The sequence below is a fragment of the Corvus moneduloides genome, chromosome 7, assembly GCF_009650955.1.
Source record: "Corvus moneduloides isolate bCorMon1 chromosome 7, bCorMon1.pri, whole genome shotgun sequence".
Taxonomy (NCBI): Eukaryota; Metazoa; Chordata; class Aves; order Passeriformes; family Corvidae; genus Corvus; species Corvus moneduloides.
The window spans coordinates 12828476-12848744 of NC_045482.1; the positions used below are offsets into that span (position 1 = coordinate 12828476).

The following is a 20269-nucleotide window of genomic DNA, read 5'->3' on the forward strand; positions in this document are numbered from 1 at the left end:
GAAGCACAAGAACTGCGGTGTTTCTGCGCTGGTTACCAGCGCCTGAGGGACCGCTTCCAGGCTGTGATGAGCACTTGCAGAGAGAATGCTCTCCATGGAGCAATGGACGATGAGGCTGGTGGGCTGGACAAATGCCTTTCCCGGCACTGACTTCAAACGCCCCCGATGCAAAAGCCAGAGGCTGGCACCACAGGGAGGCTGCGGGGACAGCTAACAATGTCCCACAGGGCGTGACACCCTTCTCCCCGTACCTTTCCGCGAGGCAGTGGCTGTGAGCAGGCGAGGAGCCCCTCCGGGCCCGGCCTCCCGCAGGAGGCAGCGCGGGGCTTCTCCCCTCGGGCCGCCCCGGGGCCCTCGCGGGTTCGGGCGTGGGCGCGGCCCTTCCCCGCCTGCCGCCTTGGCCCCCGCTCCCGCCGCGGCCGGGGGCAGGAGCGCTCCGGGGACCCTCCAGCCCAGCCCGGCCCTGCGTACCCGGGACGTGACCGGCCCGGCTCTGCCGCTGAGCGCCGCCGTTCCCATCGGGCGGTGCGGAGAGGCCGCGCCCGCCCCTGGCTGCGGCGGCGGGGGCCGGGCCGGGCGCTGTGCGGCGGCCCCGAGGCTGCGGCGCGGGCGGAGCGGGCGGGCCGGGCCCGGGAGAGGGGCCGGGCCTGTCCCCGCGGCGGCCCCGGGGCAGCGCGGAGCTCGAGCAGGGCCCAGCCGGCGGCCGAGGCCGCGGTGAGCCGGGACCTGGGGCTGTGGTCGCCGACGGCGCGATGGCCATGGTGCCCTACGAGGAGGGAGGCGGCTGGGCAGCGCGGCAGCTGCACAGGCCTTCGGCCACCTTCCACTTCGCCAGCCGCACCATCCGCCTCCAGCAGGACTGGCGGCGGCTGGGGGTGGCGGCCGTGGTCTGGGATGCGGTAGGTGTTCATGGCCAGCGGAGCTTTTCTGCACTCGGTGGCCTCCTGTGTCTCTTGCCGAGCTTTCAGAGTCACCGTAGAAAATTATTTAACGTTGAATTGTAAAGGGAAGGCGCTTTTTTTTTTTTTTTTTTTTTTTTTTTTTAATGGTAGGAAAGAAAATGTTAAACTCTGTTTTATTTTTCCCTCTTCCCCCGTAAGAGATCCTGCAAGAACGCAAGGGAAAATCTAAACCCTGCACGGCAAGTACCCAATACAGGAAATATTCAGGATAACTCTCACCTATTTCTTTACAGTGGGTGGTGATGTTAGCTTGGCACCCTTCAGAGCACAGCATGGATTCCACTGCTTGTAGCCTCAAGCAGGACTGCTGATAAACTTCATCTTGGGGATAAGAACTGTCCAAAACAGAGGGGTTTGTGGCGGGTCCGAGGCTGCAGGGCAGCTGACAGCCTCACTGTAGGAATCCAAGGGCTTCCCATCGGGTTGGATCTCAGTCCACACACAAACTGCACTTCTGTCTCTAGTTTAAAAGAAGAAGCATAGCATTTTTAGCAAACTTCTTAAATGAATTGGTGTACAGGGCTGCTGATCTTTTCTGGACATCAGCTTTGATGGAACTTGCTGTGGGGAGAGGTCCTTATCAAGATCTATGTTACATATAACACGCTAGATAGAACCAGCTGGTTCACTTTATTTTCCCAGTATCCTTCCCGAAGGCATGCCAGTGTTGTGCAGAAACCTTCTGAAATACCATACAAGATACTATGAAACCTTATTCTGGACTTCTGCAATACTGTGTTCATTTACTTGTGTTTGACAACCCTGCAGCTTTTCCTTTCCAAATACAACTCTTTCTATCTCCTGTCACGTTTGGGGATTCGTGGAGCAGTTACCATATCCAAGTTGTAACCTCTGTGGTTCTTTTTTCCTTTTGCCAGTAAGAGTTTTCCATAAAACTCTATGAAAAACTTCCATAAAACGTAAAAAGACTACATGTGCACACAGGAGGCAGAGAAGGGCTCAACAAAGTCTTGATGCAGACCTGAAGCACCTGACCCTTCCCATAACCTTCTCTCTCAGGTTAAACCAGAAACCTTGTATTCAGTATGACTGAAATGAGCCCTGTGCTTAACTGCCTTTGTCTCTTGGCTTAGGCTGTTGTCCTGTGTGCTTATCTGGAGATGGAAGGCATTGATCTCAGGGATCGGTCTGTGATTGAGCTGGGAGCTGGAACTGGATTGCTGGGAATAGTGGTCACATTACTAGGTAAGGGCTTTTTTGTTGTCTGATTTAAAGCAATTCACAACTGTAGTAAAACTGGCCTTTCTACATGTACATGCCTGGTATAGAAGTGAGCACCAAAGCTGCATGTGTGAACTGTGATGGTTCTTCTCTGAGTCATCTTCCTTCCTTGTTAGCCTTGAGAGCCTGCTGCGATATTTGTTGTAGTGATGGTGCCACTGCAGTTTACTTTATGGCGGGACCCTGTTAAGGCTGACGCCTGTTGCCATGGCAGGCAGCTCAGCAGCATTCAGCTCTGCAGCTATTCCCCCCCCAGGGAACAAGTGCTATGCTTCCCGTCTTCCCCTTGTCCTCGGATGCAGTTAGAGCCACAGACAGAAACCACTCTCTGAGCCTGCATAAGCCTTGCATTAGCCTGTCTTGCAGACAGGGAAGCCAGGGCATGGAGAAGTGAAGTGATTTGCTGCTGATCTGTCTGTGGCTGAAACTGGGTACTATGTTAAATTTGTGCTATCTTTCCCAGGTTAACTTTGTAATTCAATGCTCTAATGGCTCTGAAAGGTGCCTATTGAAATAATAGAAACAAAGCAGTTTGACAAAATACAGTCATGCCATGCAAAATCACACAGGCACAACTTTTGTCTGACCTGTGAAAGAGGCTCTCTAGCCGCCTCTCTCCTAGAGAAAAATATGGAATTGGAGCAGGTTAATTGTAACAACCCCTGTAATTTATTCTTTTGTTACTATGGAAAGGCTAAAAGTAACTCCTTGACTTTCATGCATTAGGAAAAAGCACCAGAAAACATGCTTTTTCCCCCTACCCAACTTAATCTTCATGTAGAGTACACTTTATATTCTTAAGTGACTGATGAAGAGTAGGATGTCTGTAGATGGAGGAGGGGCGGTTTGCTTGTTATGTTCTTTTGTTTGCTTGTTTTTAATCAAGCAGCTCAGGGGAGCTGTTAATGTTTAACAGGAACTAAGGAGCCTGCTGGAGTTAGAGCATTGTATTCCACATGCTGTACTGAGGGACATGGACTGTTAGTGTGAGCCGTGTCCTCCTGTCCCCCTTAGGTGCCCGTGTTACCATCACAGACAGGGCGGCAGCACTGGAGTTCCTGGAGTCAAACGTGCAGGCAAACTTACCCCCTGAACTACGTCCCAGAGCTGTGGTGAAGGAGCTGACATGGGGAAAAGACCTGGATAACTTCCCTCCAGGAGCATTTGACTTCGTCCTGGGTGCAGACATTGTTTATTTGGAAGAAACATTTGCAGAACTGCTTCAGACGCTGGAGCACCTGTGCTCAGAGCAAACTGTGATTCTTCTTTCCTGTCGTATCCGCTATGAACGGGATCTCAAGTTCTTGAAGATGCTGAGAGACCGTTTCTCTGTATACGAGGTCCATTATGATTCCAGTAAGGATGTTCATATCTACAAAGCACAGAGGGGTAGTCGCAAGGATGACTTTTGACTCTGTGCTTTGTTAATAACCCACGGATGCTGTTCAATTCTTCCCTTTGTTTCTACTCAATACACTCGTTCCTAAGCATGAAGTTGCAGTTGTGTTATTTCACTGTCTTCTTGTTCTGATGGTCTTGACTGATCACTTGGTCTGATACAGCAAGGATCATTCTGCATATTGAACCTCTGCTTCATTTCTGAGTAGAGTTGTATAGGGTGTTCCACTGTCTTTTTATCAAATGTAACTTTTTAAACTGATTTAAGTTGCAGAAATCTTCTGCACCAAAATTGTTATGTCAAAAGGTATCTTGTTTGAAATCAAACCACACAACTTCTGGGGAAAACTTAAAGAGATTACAGTGGGGTTTTTCCCTTTACCACTTCCTTAACTCCTGAAGAGTAAGAGCGGGTGAAATAAAAGCTAATGCTCCAGCTCTAAATGCTTTAACTCTTCAGGACTTCTGCATCTTAGAAGTTGTGGTAAAAGAAACCACTTAAAGGGCAAAAAGAATCAAAGGCAGATGCTATAAAGTTGTTCTATTGCTGTCACTGCTGCACTGAAGAGGCACAGTGAAACGAAGAACAAGATCTGGAGGGGCACTGGGAGCAGGGATTGCCAAGTAAGCCAGCTTAGAAATCAATTTTTACCTGACTTGCAAGTGAGTGGGCTACGCCTGCAGTACCAAAACAGTTGTGGTTTCTGAGTTGTCCCTGACAAGTTTGCTCACACAGATCAAGGCTCCTTGGAGGAGATACACATGCACATGTGCCACCAGGAAAGTGCAACAAGGAGATTCAAGTTGTTCTTAAAATATCAAATCAGTCCTTGACTCTCAAAGTACTGTTAGATAATGTTCTACTTTGTGCCTTTGTTTGTGCTCCCTCTGTCTCTGAGAGCTGTGTTTTAGGAAAGGAGGGTGCTCTGTAAAGCCTCTGTAGCAGGGGATGTACTTACTCTTGTATTACTTGGGAGCTTGGGGCAGTGTCTAGATTTCAGTGTGCTTTCAGTGCACAGTGGTAGTTAAGACACTGTCCTGAGTAACAGATTTCATACCTTGAGCTTGTAAAATACATCTGTGTGTTTATCCCGCAAGGTCTGGGAGTCCAGCTCACACCAGCAGCAGACTTCCTTCTCTTTCTAGTGGTGGAAGGATGAAACTGATGAAAACAATGGGTGAACAGAAGATATCTACATATCTAAACGCAGGAATTGCTTTACTACTTTTTTTGTGTGTGTGGATGTGGAGCTTTTTTGCTTTAAACTTAAACTCAAAAAGCCTCAGGGCAGGCTCAGACTTGGAGCATGTGCTTGTCTTTGGCACTGGCAACAGCAGAACAAAGCAGCAGCTGCTTTGGGCCATGGACATTTTGGAACTTTATGTCATTTCTGCTCCCATCATACTTCCTGGTCAGTGGACCAGAAGTGCAGTACTGACTGTAATCTGGAAATGACACATTTACCATTAAGGTTTGTGCTTCATCCGTGGCACGTCTTGCATGTTCTCAGCAAAGTTCCTTGCTTGGCTTCGGACCCAGTCTGGGAGTTGCTGCTCTGAATCACTTGGTGTAACAGTATCCTCAGAAGCCACATGGTGTCACTAAAACAGTTCTTAGGCGGCTGGCTGGGAATTCGCAGCCTGAAACGAGTTGAAGTCAGTTTGGGGAAAGGAAGACAGCACCTTTAATTGAAAACAGATCATGAGATGAGCTCTCATGTGTTAGGTGTAGCTTCTTCTGTCCTATCAGCTTGGTGAGCAATAGTTGAAAAGAATTATGAGCTCTCCCCACTCTCTCTGGCTCTAGTTTTTGGAGTGTGGCTATAAGTTCTCACCTCTCCTATTCCTTTTCCTCCCCACTGGTGTTTCCTTGTCTCCAGGCTCATCTGGGATTAGGCATTAGGCTCATCTGTAGCTCAGGCTCCCCTCGGGCTGGAGCTGGCAGAAAGCCGTGTGCTGGTGCCTGGGCTCGTCAGTGCCCAAGGGAACTTTTCTGCGGGAAAAGCCTGGCCATGCTCGGCCCTCACAGGAGGCTGGAGCCTGCAGTACTGACAGCCATAGCAGCTTGCACTGTTGCCATAGCAGGAACATGCTAAAAAGCCTGCTCAAATAGCACAGAATACAGCACAGAATAAAGCCTGGTGCAGCAACCTACACACTTCGAAGAAGGGGGCTTTGCCCCAGGCCTTGTTTTGACGTTAGTGTTAGAAACAGTTTTGTACTTTTAAAACAAATCAGTTTAATTCCATCTCTTTCTACTTGTCAAGTTTTCAGTGTCAGATTTCCCATTGCTGCTGTTACAGCCCAGCCATCCTGCCAGAGCAGGCATGTGCCAGTGGAGACCAGGCTTGGCTTCTTTTGCCACGCTGCTGTTACCCAGCAGCTGTATGCACACCCAAGGGAGTATGTTTGAAGGCTGAAGTGATGCTACTGCCCATAAATAATTCTGGAGAAAAGCACGAGATGGCACTGGCAGCTCAGGTGAGTGCCTTGCCCCTGACCTGCAGAGCTGAGCTCTTGGTGGCCCTTCCCCAGCCCAGCAAGTGGCACCCCCAAGGAGACACCTTCTCTGACTGCTGCTGGGGTGCAGGTTGTTAGATTTAGCAGACCAGATCCAGGAATATTGCAGTTAGGCCACAACCATGTATGTGTCAGTTGTGGTTGCATTTAAAGGTACAGTGTTTAGGGGCAGGCATCAACCCTGGTAACAGTAACTCAGCTGAAACCTGCAGTCCATCCCTCCTGGGCAGTGCTGACACCCACGTGCACCAGGCAGTGAGCGCTGCCTTCTGTTGTCCCAGGCAGGGCTTCACAGGTTTTTTGTATTCCCATCACACTTACCTTCAGGGAGAGGTCAGGAGTGAGTCAGGCCATGAGTGAATCACGCCAGGCGTGCAGGACAGAAGTAGCAGAGATGTAACTGCTGGTGAGTGAGCAGAGAGAGCAGCCCTCTGCATTGACACCTGCAAACTCCAGTGTCCCAACCCACGGCTCCCACGGGAGCTCCTGCTCTAGTATGAGATGATGCATGACAACAGCTGTTGCCAGCAGCTGTCTGGCAATTGATACTAACACCCTGCCCAAGCACTTTCTGTCACCCTGTTCATCCCAGCACTAGAGAATCCCACTCTCCTTTGGGTGGTTCCATTGCACTGGTCCTGTTTTGTAACAGGTGATCTGAGCTCGTCTGTAGGAAGGCTGTGTTTGGCATGTGTCCCTGAGTAGTGGGGCAATGCACAAATTGTCTCCTGAGAAATTCACTCACTCTAGGGAGTAGGTCCAAGCCACAGAACAGTGACCAGATAAGACACAGTCATGGTGTGGGACTGAGAAACCATCCCTGAAACATGCCATTTTGCAAGAAAACAAACTTTTCTGAAATGTCATTGCAACTAAGGTAGTGTTTGATTGATCTTAAGATACATAGTATGAGATTCAGCTCTGCATCTTATGGACAAAGAGCTTTAAGGTACAGCAGTGTCAGAAGAATCAGGTTTACCAGTGGACTACACAGGGACCTGTGTTACCCAGTTCTTTTCAGTGCAAAATTCAAGCCAAACTGCATTTTCATCTCAGGGACTAACCCCTGCTTGGGATTCTCCCTCATTACTGGAGATTTTTCTGAGCAAGAACACGAATGGCATTAAAAAAACCTACAAAATCCCAGCTGTAATGAGCTGACCTTACTGCTTCCCCTTGATTTCACTGGAGGTGTGTTTACCTCAGTGCTGAATTTGTTCTCTCTCCTGGCTTCCATCCCAGTATTTGGATCCAGCCTTGCAGATTACATAATAGGGTTGCGATCCGTGCAGTGTTTGCTGCCTTCTGTTTCTGTTCTGTTATTAAGATCAGTAGTACATGGTTTACAGGAATGCTTAAAAGTGAGACATGCAGCACACTTAAACTGTGAAAGGCGTAAGCCTTTCAGACATTATTAAACAACAGAACTGCCACCAGAATGGATACTGAAGGCAGGTTTAAAAATATCAGGAGGAAGAGAAACTTTGTTTTTCAGGACTTAACCTCTGACTAATCTAATTCAATTAAGATTAAAAAAGCCTTCTCTTTGGGGAGAATACCTTATGAATACTTAGGGCAGGCCAGAGATTGAGAGGACACCATAGACTGCTCAAAATACACCTTTTCCCATATTCCTCTACCTACCATTTGCCACTAAATTTAGTGTAAATGGAACATCCTGCTCAAAAAAGAGACTTTGTAGAGTTTTTTAAAGCATGTTTATGTGACTGCACATAAATGTTTGTGTAAAAAGGGAGTTATGACAGTTTATACCACAAAGGTTACAGTAAGAAAAAGCACTTCTTTATGACAATAATTCACAAATTCACAAGAATCACTTTAATATACAAAGCAATTACTACCATTCTGAAACACAAAGCAGCTAATATGTACATAGTGTTAATAAAATGCATTATAACCCAGTACATTTTTTTTGAACACAGATAAAGCACAAAAAAAAAGTAAAAAAAAAAAAAAAAAAAGGAACAGAACACAACAGGGATGTTTCTAGATTTTTGGGGAGATGTAAAAAAGAATTTATTTCCCCCCAATAATGGATTTTCATTTAGTCTTTTAACTTCCACAAGTATGTGGGAGTCAAGCTCAAATACCCTGCTCTGTGCTGACATGGTTTGGGTAAAGAATCAGAAATGCAGATGAGGTGAACATACTCTTTCCAGCTTACACTACAAAGGGAGAATAATAACCCTCGCTCTGGAAGCTTCCCTGAAAAACATTGTTTCAAAACAATTTCAAATTATAAATCCAGAGTAGAAACAACTTGGTTTTGAACTGAACAAGCAATCTGTGGATCAAAGTCAGTGGAGGGGTTGGCTGCCAACTAGCACCTCTTCTTGCCCTGTTCCCATCCCAAGAAATCCATTATAAGCAGCACAGTTTCAAATCTCATATAAACTTGAAGTTGTAGAACTTTTTAAAATTAATGTTTTCATATAAATAAATGTAATTAAACACACAAAAAATGGAGTGGCACCTGGATAAAACATACCTTGTGGAAAGCACCCAAACGTCCTTAGTTCATAAGAGTGGCCATTTCCAGATACATGACTGGCTCAAGGCCTGCCTTCCCCATGCTCTCACTCAGCTATCCCCTCATTTAGAGAAATACGCAGCTGAGGCTGAGTGAACCGACTGCTCGAGTCCTGAGTGCACGAACACTCAGCTTATGGAGTGTGCCAGCCATGGGTCATTCCAGCCTGGCCCTGGCCCTTTCCCTGCCAGCACACAGCTCCTGAGGACAGCTGACTGCTCCTGCCTCTCCTGCTGAAAGCGAGCCCTGAACTCACCACAGAGCAAGTCACAAACCTGCACTTGCAGTGCCAGAAAGCAAACAGGTCACTCTCTTCAATTTGTGCTATGCAAATCAGCCCAAGCACATCTCTTTGCAGGCCACAGCTTAAATACATTTAAAAAACACATTCCAAGGCAAAACACTTGAAATGCAGACCCTCTTTACCACCTGGATCTGGTCCCTTTTCCCCAAAGATGCACAGGCTTAAGCCTACCTATCTGCAGACCTGAACCTGTCACAAGCACACAGTAGGTGGATTTCAGCACCCTCTCTCACCAATCTGGCTCCTTCCAGACCAACTGAGCTTCAGGATACATTCAGGCTTCTGTAAAATTGTGTCCTTTACAGCTAGCAAATTACACAGCTCAGAAAAAGGTTCCCAGACAGACGACAAAGAACCATCAATGTACTGTATGCTTTTTAAAACCTGCTCACAGTGACAGACTTCAGGGTTATAGTTGAATTATCAATATTCCTGCAAAAGAAAGGTGGTTGTGCTTTTCAAGCAGGGTGACACATTGTCAGTGTACCTTTACTTCCTGGTGTCAAATTATTGGAAAGCCTTTTGATTCATTTTCTTGGAATGCAGCTTGTAAAATCTGCAGACAAATCTCAAATTAAGAAAAGAGGAATAAAGTGGCTGAAAAATAGTTTAGCCTTCCTTCCAAATTAACATCCTTTTCCCACATGGGATCACTGAACTAGTTCTACTCTAAAAATAATTTCACATCCATCCTCTACATACTGCTCTGAGACACCACACGCTTGATTCTTGCCCCTTCAGCTCTCCTGCTCTTCTGAAGCAATGCCTGCTGGGCACCAGGTGCTGATCTGCAAGTTAAATCACAGAAGGAGTCAACTGCTGGGGAGACGAGCGAATTGTGTCCAGGCAGCAGGATTACAACAATTATGCCAGAAATCTTCTCAAACAAACCAAATTTATCTTAAATTTTGTTCTCTGTATTTTGTTTGGGGTTTTTTGTTTTCTTTTTTTTTAAAAAGTGCACATTTTAATTAAGCATTTACAAAGAACATAGTGTAACAAAAATAAATACATGACCTTTTGGTTGGATCATTGGCAAATGTTACATCACTAACCAGGCTCCAGGGCGCAAAAATTAAAATAAAAACAAGGTCTTAGAAAATCAATTAAATCCTCTATGAACTGTCATAGATTTGCAACCACTGATATTGAACTTGCTTTGATGGGTGGACTTGTCTTTAAACCACAAAAAGCACTGTCTACCATAAATGAAAAAATAAAAATAAAAAAGCAGGTGCTGGTTTTCACTAACAGAACTAACTTTCTGCTACAGTTTACTGGAAGCCCAGATTTAAAAAAAGCAACCTGCAGTACAAATTCAGGTCAGAAACTATCAGGGCTGTTTTTCCTTATTATATCTTTTTTTTTTCCTGAGCCTCTTTATGATTCCAAACACCCCACCAATTTTCTGACCGATGTACAAGTACCAGAGAAGACAGTGATCTACAATGCAAATGCCAACAACTACAGGCCAGCCTGACCTACAGGTGTCTGAGCAGTCCTGACGAGCACAACAGGCTAAAATTGTGCTTTTGGATACAAGCAACGGTGCCGGCAACTACCCAGTGCTGGTGAAATTGCTGCCTAAGTAAGAATGCGTTGCCACCACCCCAGGAGGAAAACACAAGTCTTACCAGTGGTTCCTTTAGAAAATAACACCTTAATAACTTTTCCAAATGTTTTGCCTTTGATATATAGCTGCCAAAGAGAAAAAAAGCACGAAAGTGAATTACTCTGGGTGGTGGTGGTTGTAAAACAACTGTTTATGTAATTTCAAAAATCTTCATCAATAAAAAATAAGCCTCACAAAAGCCACGAAAGATGAAATAAAATTATTGAAAATGGATAACTGAGAAACAGCACAAAACAAATCAGTAATAAGCGCTACAATAACGCAGCCCAGAGCTACTGGGGTGAGGGGAAGCTTTCACACACACACACACATCCACACACACCCAGACACACACAGAAAAGTAAAAATTCTTTTTCTGACCTCCATATACTATAATACTCAGCATTCCTGACTTAAAAGCTCTCAGAGCTGTAGATTATATACTGTGTGTATATATATATATATGTACATATATTATACATATGTATTTTCCAAGAATATCTAAATTAAAAGAGCACCTTTGACAATATCTTAACTGCCTGATTGGTGCTGTTGTTTTGCAAAATAATGACATTACAAAAATTATATTTCAAACCAATTCTTGTTTATTATGAACATAATGGATCTAGCCCTTTCTAACCCTCTCTTCAGGTAAAACAGGCTATCAGTTCTTGAAAACTCACAACCGTGAGATATAAAACTAATCCTCCCTCCCCCTTGTCAGCATAATTTACATCCTACTTCCAAATGGCCTTAGTTTATAGAAGCTTATTACCCCAACCTCACTACTTGGTAAATAACATAGGAATGGATTCCTGTGTCATATTCTTTCCGTTTTTGGGTCAATATGAATAGTAAAGCATGTATGGGTAGCCTAGCCAGCCCTGTACTTGGTCTAATACATTTTTTATTATTGTAATTTATAATTTTCATTAAATAAATTTGTGTCCCTAAATCCTCAGTGCAGCACAAATAAGATTCTTGCAGACCCCTATGTACTTTAAATTACATTCTTTTTCTTAGCGAAACTTTATTTGCTAATGAAGTCTAGGCTAAAACCACAGCAGGCCACTTGGAGACCACACACAGACAAACTGGTAACACAGCTCTCCGCTCACTGCCACACAAATTTGCACCAACTCTGTATTAGGAGAAACCCACCCGGGCACTGTTTTAGGCTCCCATGCCCATTCAGCCCCCAGGCTTTGTGGCCAGTGATTATCAGCAAGCTCTAGGCAGTGTTTATTACCCACTAGACAGCCCTCAGAGCCCAGCTTGCCCTGCTCAGGTTCACAGCAAAACCTCATGTTGTTGCAAACAGATGTTCTACAAAAGAAACAGCCTTAATGTGGGCATAGACAGCCTCTTCTGTGTTTCTCAAAGCTGGAGGAACCATTCCATGCAATTGCAAATGAGGCCACCATGAGCTTCATGTTTTACAAGAATGACTCCTGCATTATCAACATTTCTGCTTCAGTACTAGTTCTGAAAAATGTAACCGTTTTATGTATTTGTATTCACCAATTTTAAGAATCGGATAATTTTTATAAAAGCACTGCTGAGAACTTAGGGTCTTCTTTAAATTTGCATTGCTAACTAATAGATTCATTTCCCATTAAATAAAAACACAAAAATCAACTCTCTATGGCAGATAAAAATAGACCATTTATAAACCCCCACAAAACTTGTGAAAGTGAATTATGTCATATTTCTGATATTTATGTTCTCTTCTTGAAATACAAATGTAATTTGAAATTCTTGATAACTCTAGATTTAACAATAATGCTGTAAGTTTAGCCCTGCTCCTTTTAAATTAAGTCTCTTGGAAACTGAATGCCCTCTCAAATGAGAAATCTAGAACTTTTAATACTGCTTAGGTGTTTGAGACTCAACTGCCCAGAGTGTTCCAAGTATTTTTCTTGTAACGTCACACTGATTGTATAACCTTTTAGAAGCTTGTGTGTGAAATTTATCTTAAAAACAGACAGAGTGAATGGGAAAAAATATTAGCTAATACTCTGCTAGGCAAGGCATTAGTATAGACCAGAGCCTTACCCATGTTTCTATACATAGAAGTTTGACCAGAAGACCAAAGTAAACTTACTCCATCAAATGACCCAAGTTAGCATAGTGAGAGCCTGGCTTCAGAGGGCCAGTACACAAACCACACATGATTCTTTTGGACACATTCTTTTTGACAACTTCTTGACGTTCTTTTTTGGTTCCTTTTGAGCATGATTCTTTTCAAGTCCTAATGCATAGTACAGAGTTTTTTTAAATATGATCTACCTTTTTTAACATCATAAATCTGGGGAAGATCACAGTTCCTCAGTGCACAGAAAAAAAATTGATCTTGCAAACATCTGAGGCACATGAGTAATTTTAGTTGCAGGAATAGATTACTCAGTAAATCTGACCCTTACCATGAAAAAATACCCCAAATAAATTAAGAGTTTAGCTAACCTGGCCAGGTTCAAATAATCAGTGTTGTCCCTTGCAAAGCAGAGTTGGAATATTTGTGTTTGAAGTCCTCTTTAATATTTGAGATTGTCCTAGTAGTTGTCATACTGCAATTTAATTTATGTATAGAAGGCAACCTCAAAGTTTGAAAAAGAATTTAGCAAACCAGGCTGATATTTCTATTGAGTACAGTAATTTCCATTGCGTAAGACAGTGGTAGGGAAATAAAAACAACCTCATTGCTTGAGAGGACTTGGGACACAGACCATACTGTCATCAGGGAGTACTTAAGTGGAGTTGGCCATGCTTCAACTGCTTAGTTGTTCTGCATACAAATAGGTAGTGCTTTCATGTGTTACCCCTGCTTCCTATGTGACTGTTTTCAGAATATCGCTATTGCATCTTTTTAAAAATTATTTTCTTTCCCATCCAAATATAATTTCCCAACCTATATCCTATGAAGTTGGTGTCTGTTTTCTGTGCATTCAGAATGCTGAATGCACGTGCACACATAAGCTATGAGAAGCAACAACTGACCAGTGAAGCTCATTTCAATGCATTTGTTTATGAGGTATGGAGAAGGTTTTACTAGTCCAGGAGGGCTTAATAGAGATTGCAAATCAACCCCCCTCCTGGGCTAGTTTGAAAAAGGTCTGTTATCTCCACACCAAGAACGTGACAGTGAAGCGCCCTTTGTTTGGCATGCTGCTTAGCCGTGTGTCTGTACAGTTTATCGTGAATGTGTGAAACCAATTTGGCAACCATTGCTGCTTCATTGTACTATGCATGCTCCACCTATGCGGCCCACAGTTGTCTGGACCAAGAGGCTGAGATGGTTCTGTCTCTAAGGCAATGGAAAGAGCTCAGCACAAATTCTTGACATCTTTACAAAAGGACCCTCCCCACAGTAACTTCCCAAGTGACCACTGTTACTCCTTGAAGAGGATCGGGAGATGAGAAAGAAGCCTGTTCTTCTTCTTCTTCACGCTGAGATTGATGATGAAATTCATCTTGTAAGGGGAGAAGTGGAGGCAAGTACTTGAACATTCACAGTTTGATGCAAAGCACAGATGAAGTATATTCTGTAGTTGCTTCAGGCAGTTTTGCGCATAGAAAAAAAGAAATGTTTAGAAAATAAAAAGTTTACTTTGTCTTTCTGGGTATAGCCAGAACCAGTCTCTATCCCAACTGGACAAGTGAAAATGAGAATCCAAAATTAATCTGATTTGTGGCAGTAAAGGTCCTTAAGTGCTTTCAACTCCTCAATCAGTGTCTTGTTTTGGTTTTCAAGCACAGCCACTCGATTTTCTAGACATTTCACATACTCCTTTTTCTTCCTGCGACATTCACGTGCTGCCTCTCTGCAAAGCAAAAAAGGCCATTGAAACCCAGAACAATCATTTGCAGACATGGGCTACTTAACTGCTTTCAGGCAAACCTTTACTAGTACTGCCATTTTCAGCATATGGAGGTATTGTTAAGAAATGCAAGTGAGGAAAAAACACCGAGTTCATAACTGCTCCTCACAAATCACACAAACTCAAGATCCACACATCATTTCAACATAGAGATCCCAGTAAGACAGCACCAATAAAATTCTGTTTCTGTGAGAAAAGGATCCTATTCAGTGATAAAATTTTGCTTTCAGGATTTACATTAGAGCCTTTAGGCTGAGTCAAGTGCTGCTGCAATAATTTAACTGATTTTATTATCATCTATTATTCTTTTTATAGTCTTTAACTTTTCCCTTTGCTGCAGTCCAACAAGATGATCAACTGGTGCAAAAAAGCACTATTTAGAGCATTCGTGTATCTGCTCTTGAGCAAGGCTTTCATTTTAATAATGATGTCTGGATCACTGCAATAATATTAATGACTCAAATAAAAACATCACAAAATAAACAGTAACTAGGAACCATATAATTCTTTAGTCCCTGTCAGCTATGCCAAAAACAGACCTCAAGATAGTCAAACTTCTAAGTCTTGCTTGTAAAGAGTGAGCTGCCTGTAGGTAACTTGGTAACATACCAAGAACACCAGTGAAAAATACCAGAAAGGTATTAATGTGCTGCTGAGCATCCTGAAGGCAGGAACACCAAGGCAGGAGCTACCCTGCACAGCAACACAATGGCACCAATGTGCAAAGTAAGCACAAGGCTAATGCCATGGGCAGATGGGAGCCCAGGCAGAGGGCTCTCCTCCTGCAGTGCAACTTGTCCAAGGAGCACTCTGCAGACACATGGAAATAAACACACTTGTTTGCCCTGAACCTTCAGGTGCAAAGCAGAACAGCTTCAAAAATAAGAGTCTGTGTGCCCCTTCATTGCAAACGCTACACAGACTGGTGAGACAGTCAGTGTTCTGGGAAATGAGAGGACAAATTAGAACCCAGTGCCTTTCCTTATTAGATAAATAGTAGCTGTAAAAAAAGAATGCATTCCAGGACCTAAATGATAAGAAGCCTCTAAGTAATTTTTGAAATTCAGCTCCACAAATGAGACAGGATGAAGAAAACATAGTCTGTAAGCCCTGAAAGGACTCAGGTATTCATTTGTCAAATACAATTTCACATACTTGCAGTGCTTCAGTAAGCCAAGTGTAACATTTAGAATTTAAGTAATTTTGGGCTGGTACCAAAACATTAAGTACTACTGGATCAGGGAGTGCCTCCCAGTGCAAACTACTAACATGTCCCCTTGGGTGACAACATTTTCTTTCTGTGACTTTTTTCCAGCTTAGGCTGTGTATATTAAGCCACCTCAAGTCTGTGTGTGCTATTTGTTCATTATGAACAGCCGGAATTATACTGACTTGCAGAGAACTTTAAAAATGTAAAATTTATACAGAAAATTTGCACAATAATATCTATGAATATTTACACTATAATCCTCCAATAAGTACCACCTTACCATCTGCCTCTCTATCCTTTTTCCCCACTTTGCTATGGAGCTTAGATTTGCAAGTATCTATTAAGCAGACAGCCTAAAAGCACCACATGCAACATGATACTGTTGCAAAAGCTGTCGATTTAACTCAAGTGGGGTAATGCCCCATTGTTTTTCTTGGCTTTCACAAACACAAAAGCTTTCTTTTACTAGAGTAAGACTGATGATTAAATGAGGGTATTCTGTGATCCTAATTAAATTTTTTTCAAATGCAGAGCCTGAAAGGGTGGTATCTACTATCTACTATTCACCCGTAGGAGAAAACTATATAAAAAGGGAGAACAAAAACCTTTTAAAAAAGTGAACTCTGCTGTTCAGCATTATTTCCTTCATTAAAGCCCCTCGCATAAGCACTGGGTCTGCTCAAGTAAGTTTCTACTGTGTTCACAGCACAGCAACCTAGAGAAGATAAATGAACCTGGTTTTTTTGTGAACATCAGTTTTTTCGGACTGACAGATGAAGTTAACGAGGCTCTCAGGGGGCTTCCCCTGCTCAGAAGGGTGGGAAGCACTGTGTTCCCAGTGTTACAGTACAACACACAGGCTCCAATCTGTGGCCTGTGGATAAGAGTTTAAGGCTTGATGTGATGGGTCAGTTCAGGCCCACCCCTTCCCACTCCGACAGTAACAGACTTCAGGAACATCGTGCCCACCTTCTCCCTACTGCTCCCTTCCTTTGCTACCTCCACCCACTCCCACCTATGTAAGCTTAGCTGTTCCTCCTCACAAGCTGAATCCTACAGAATCAAGTCTTCTCTATCTTTCTTTCAGCCTGTCTGCTGCTACGACTGGCTCCACAAGACTTCAGTCAAAAGGAATAGCTGCTCGTTTAGCCTTTGCTTGAGCCTTTCTGCCCCTGGAGGAGAAAACCCAGAGCAGCTAAAAGACCAAGTGAGACAATCAAGAAAGTACTCACGAAGAGCACACGTGGGCCAGCAGCAAGGAGAATGCATGCAGGAGGCTAAGGGAAAGAATCCAGGAAAGGAAACCACATGAATGTAGTAACTCCAAAAAAGCAACTCATCTTGGTGTTTGTAAGAACATATCTGCAGTCATACAAATATCTCACCAATTACTTTTCTCCTTATTGCAACAACCAAATTCACGTACCTCACAGAGTGAGTCTGACACTTTACTCAAGGTTTCACAGTCACAACACACGGCATTAGTAGATGTGTATCTTTGCTTTGCATCTTTAAATAAAAGCAAATTCTTCATAAAGCATTTCATAACATGACTAGGAAAGATCAGGACTCTTAGTGCTTGACACTCCAGGCCTGACTAGAGCTGACTGGGAAAAAAGAAGTGATGTGAATATACGTGCCTGTTCTTCATCAGACGCACTTCTCTCTTCCGCGCGGCCTCTTCTGCTGGCTGGGTTGGAAGTGCTGGAGAGGATGCCATGACTACTCCTGGTGCAATGGTGCTGGTCGGGGCGGTGCGGATCTGGTAGGTCTGCACATCTCCTGAGGCAGCTACAGGGACACACGGGAACAGGATCAGTCTGGTGACAGCGCTGTCACACGTGCTGTGGAGAGCACCCATTCACCTCTCTGACCTGTCATCTCTCTAACCGTGCACCCTGGGCCACAGCTCAGGAGGGACGGCCATCATCTGGGCCATCAATGATACCTCACACTTAGTTTAATAATACATGCAAGGTTTTGGGCATTCCTGCTGAAGAAGTCTTCACTTGTGCTTGATAGCTTGATTTGTCTTGCAGTATAGCTGTGCTTCTTTCTCCCTCAGTGTATTTCTTTGTACTTCTCTGGTTTTCGGGAAGTTCTAGCAGTTCCAGAGAAGGATGGGGTCAACACTATTTTCTAGCTATGCTCCGAAAGTCTATCTTCAAAAGGAGGAACTGCATATGTAAGTATCTAGCAGAGAAAAAAAGGTGAAAAAATGTAGAATTTATGCCCACAAGAGGAGGACAGCGCACTCTATTGCTTCTCTAAAATAAGCAAGGTCTTAGCTTTCTTTTCTTGTCTTTATTGTAATCTAGGAGTGTGTTAATTTTGCCTGAGCTCATAAATAACCACAATACCACCTAAAGAAATTAGATGTCCTTAAGAACACAAAAAAGAAGATCAATGCACCAGTAGTATTCTTCTCTGCTATGCATTTTTACTGATGCCTGGTAAACTCTTCACTGGATAACTTTCAAATGAACTACTTTACAATCACAGAAGCAGGGGGTACCCTTCTGCTGTTATTTTCAATAAAAAATTTTGTAATACCCCTCAATTTTTAATAAACCAAAATATGTATTTTAATACAATAGCCCCCCACATCTTATTCTAAGAGAAAATAGCTCTGCCAAATTGAGGGCTAGACCAAATAATCACTTAAGGCACTCTCCTAAATAATTCTGTGATTCCAAGACTCACTGATTGAGTCACTCACTCAGTGACTAGTTACAAAAGTCACAGTGGGAAGGAATTATGACTTGCAATTGAAAAGAGGAAAAAATTACTAATAAATTGAAGTGTCCTTTTAGAAAGAATCAAACATCCTTCTCTCCTATCTTTAATGCTTTGCTTTAAATTTCCTATTGTTGCAGATATGGGAGAACTCAGAACTCTAAAGCGGTATTAGTTTTTGCAGAACATATAAAAAAATTTGTGTGGACAAAATGCAGGAAATACAGCATGGAAAAGTAAAAATAAATATATTAAACCTCAAATATCCACAATTTTACCAATCTAACAGAAGAGGCTTTAAGAAAATGTGACAAATAGCTTTGTCCAAAATTTCAGTAATTTTATGGACTTACCTGTGCCAAAGCTGTTAATTCTGTTTCCTGACACATTTGAGGGAGTCAGGTTGGCAACTTATATCTGCATGGAGAAAATATTACACAGAATGACTGCCTGTGAAGTTTCTCACCTTGTACAACAACTTGGTTGCTGGGTACAAGTATCTGCTGTCCATCTGTGGTCTGTGCATATTGTAAAATGGTGGTGCCAGGTTGGGTTGCAGCTGCATTGGTCATTGTCAATGTCTGGAGACCTTGTACTCCATCTGTGCCATTGTTAGACAACTGTATTGCTCCTCCTTGGGTGATAGCAACTGCAGACAAAAAAAATCAACCCAGCATTTAAGACACTAATTTATTCACTAACTTACAGAAACCTAGGTATGGAAGAATACTGATCTGAGCTATAAATCCTTTGAACACTAACACACCCCCAAATCAAACATGTGGCTTCAATGCACATGAAAGAAATCATCCTTTGAAAGCTAAGTTTTCAAATGTTTGTGAGGGCCAAAACCCACAGCCTAAAATACAAATTAGTTTCTCTAATAAAACAGCATCACACAGAGGAGCTACAATCCTTCCCCAGGAATATTTTTTAATTTGTTAGTTAAGATTTTCTTCTTGGTTGGTTTATTTTTCTCAGTCCTTACTTTTTCTTCTCATCTGAAATTCCTCTCATCCTCTGTGCTTTATGCCCTTCAGTCTCCTCTGCTGCTACTGCTATCCATCTTGTGTTTCACTTTCCTTTGCTTTGGCATTTTTTTTCCTGCTGACTGTATCCCTCCTTCTCTACAACTTCCTCAAAGCCTTCCTAGGCTGTTTTTTCATTCATAAAGGTACAGTCTGGTTTAGGCATTCTTAACTTTGCTGTTTTTTTCCCCTTTCTTTCCCTCAGTCCTGTCATGCAGGTATACTGGGACATCACCCCTTTTGTGACTGCACAGAATTTCACTGTGTTCCTGTATTCAGACACAACAAAATCTCAAGTGTCTGCACAAGCAGTTATTTTACAGTTATAATAGGAATCAGAAGCAACCACATCTGTTTCAACAAAATTAAGCAGGGTACAAGGCAAAGGGGCTAAGGAGTAAACAGAGATACAAAATTTTACAGAGATTTTAAGAGACAGATATAAACAAGTAGTTCTCCCTTTTGTATGTGTTGTATGTCTCCTACTGTATGTGTTTGTGTGAGATATGTGAGCATGTCTTTTATCTTTACTGCCATATCCTCAATCATTCTTCAAGTCAAAGCACTGACTCTATAAAATCTTATAAATAAACACAGAAACATGTACTTATGATATATATTAAGGTTGTTGACATTCTCATTGTTTCAAGACTTTCTAAAAATGTAATTGCAGACTGTCATGTTTTTTCCTAATGATGAGGTTACAGTTTCGTGAACAAGTGTTAATAATCTGCCAAGAAAGAAAAGAAACTTCTGAATTCCCCCATCTAGTTCCTGAAGTGAAGAAGTTTATAATAGCATTATAGTTAGTTCTTATTTTGCCTCAGC

At 42.9% G+C, this 20269-nt stretch overlaps 2 protein-coding genes across 5 annotated transcripts in view; one reads left to right on the top strand and one right to left on the bottom strand.

Moving 5' to 3' along the window:
- The first annotated feature begins 625 nt into the window (after positions 1 to 625).
- On the top strand, positions 626 to 20047 carry METTL21A (methyltransferase like 21A). 3 transcript variants are annotated; one of them, XM_032113760.1, is made up of 4 exons: positions 721 to 899; positions 1101 to 1141; positions 2057 to 2168; positions 3219 to 3698. In XM_032113760.1, the coding sequence occupies exons 3-4, from the start codon at positions 2084 to 2086 to the stop codon at positions 3614 to 3616; spliced, it is 483 nt and encodes a 160-aa protein (XP_031969651.1). In that variant the 5' UTR covers positions 721 to 899; positions 1101 to 1141; positions 2057 to 2083; the 3' UTR covers positions 3617 to 3698. The 3 variants fall into 3 exon arrangements, with proteins under 3 accessions (XP_031969650.1, XP_031969649.1, XP_031969651.1); XM_032113759.1 differs by lacking the exons at positions 1101 to 1141; positions 3219 to 3698 and adding an exon at positions 16765 to 20047 and having other exon boundaries at positions 626 to 899; XM_032113758.1 differs by lacking the exon at positions 1101 to 1141 and having other exon boundaries at positions 637 to 899.
- The window catches only part of CREB1 (cAMP responsive element binding protein 1), a 40111-nt gene continuing 27667 nt past the window's right edge, over positions 7826 to 20269 (bottom strand). For both annotated transcript variants that reach the window (XM_032113757.1, XM_032113756.1), the window contains 3 exons: positions 18880 to 19062; positions 17318 to 17468; positions 7826 to 14410 (listed from right to left, as the gene is read on the bottom strand). In XM_032113757.1, coding sequence (XP_031969648.1) covers positions 14266 to 14410; positions 17318 to 17468; positions 18880 to 19062 — 479 coding nt within the window. In that variant the 3' untranslated portion in view covers positions 7826 to 14265. The remainder of the gene's footprint in view (positions 14411 to 17317; positions 17469 to 18879; positions 19063 to 20269) is intronic.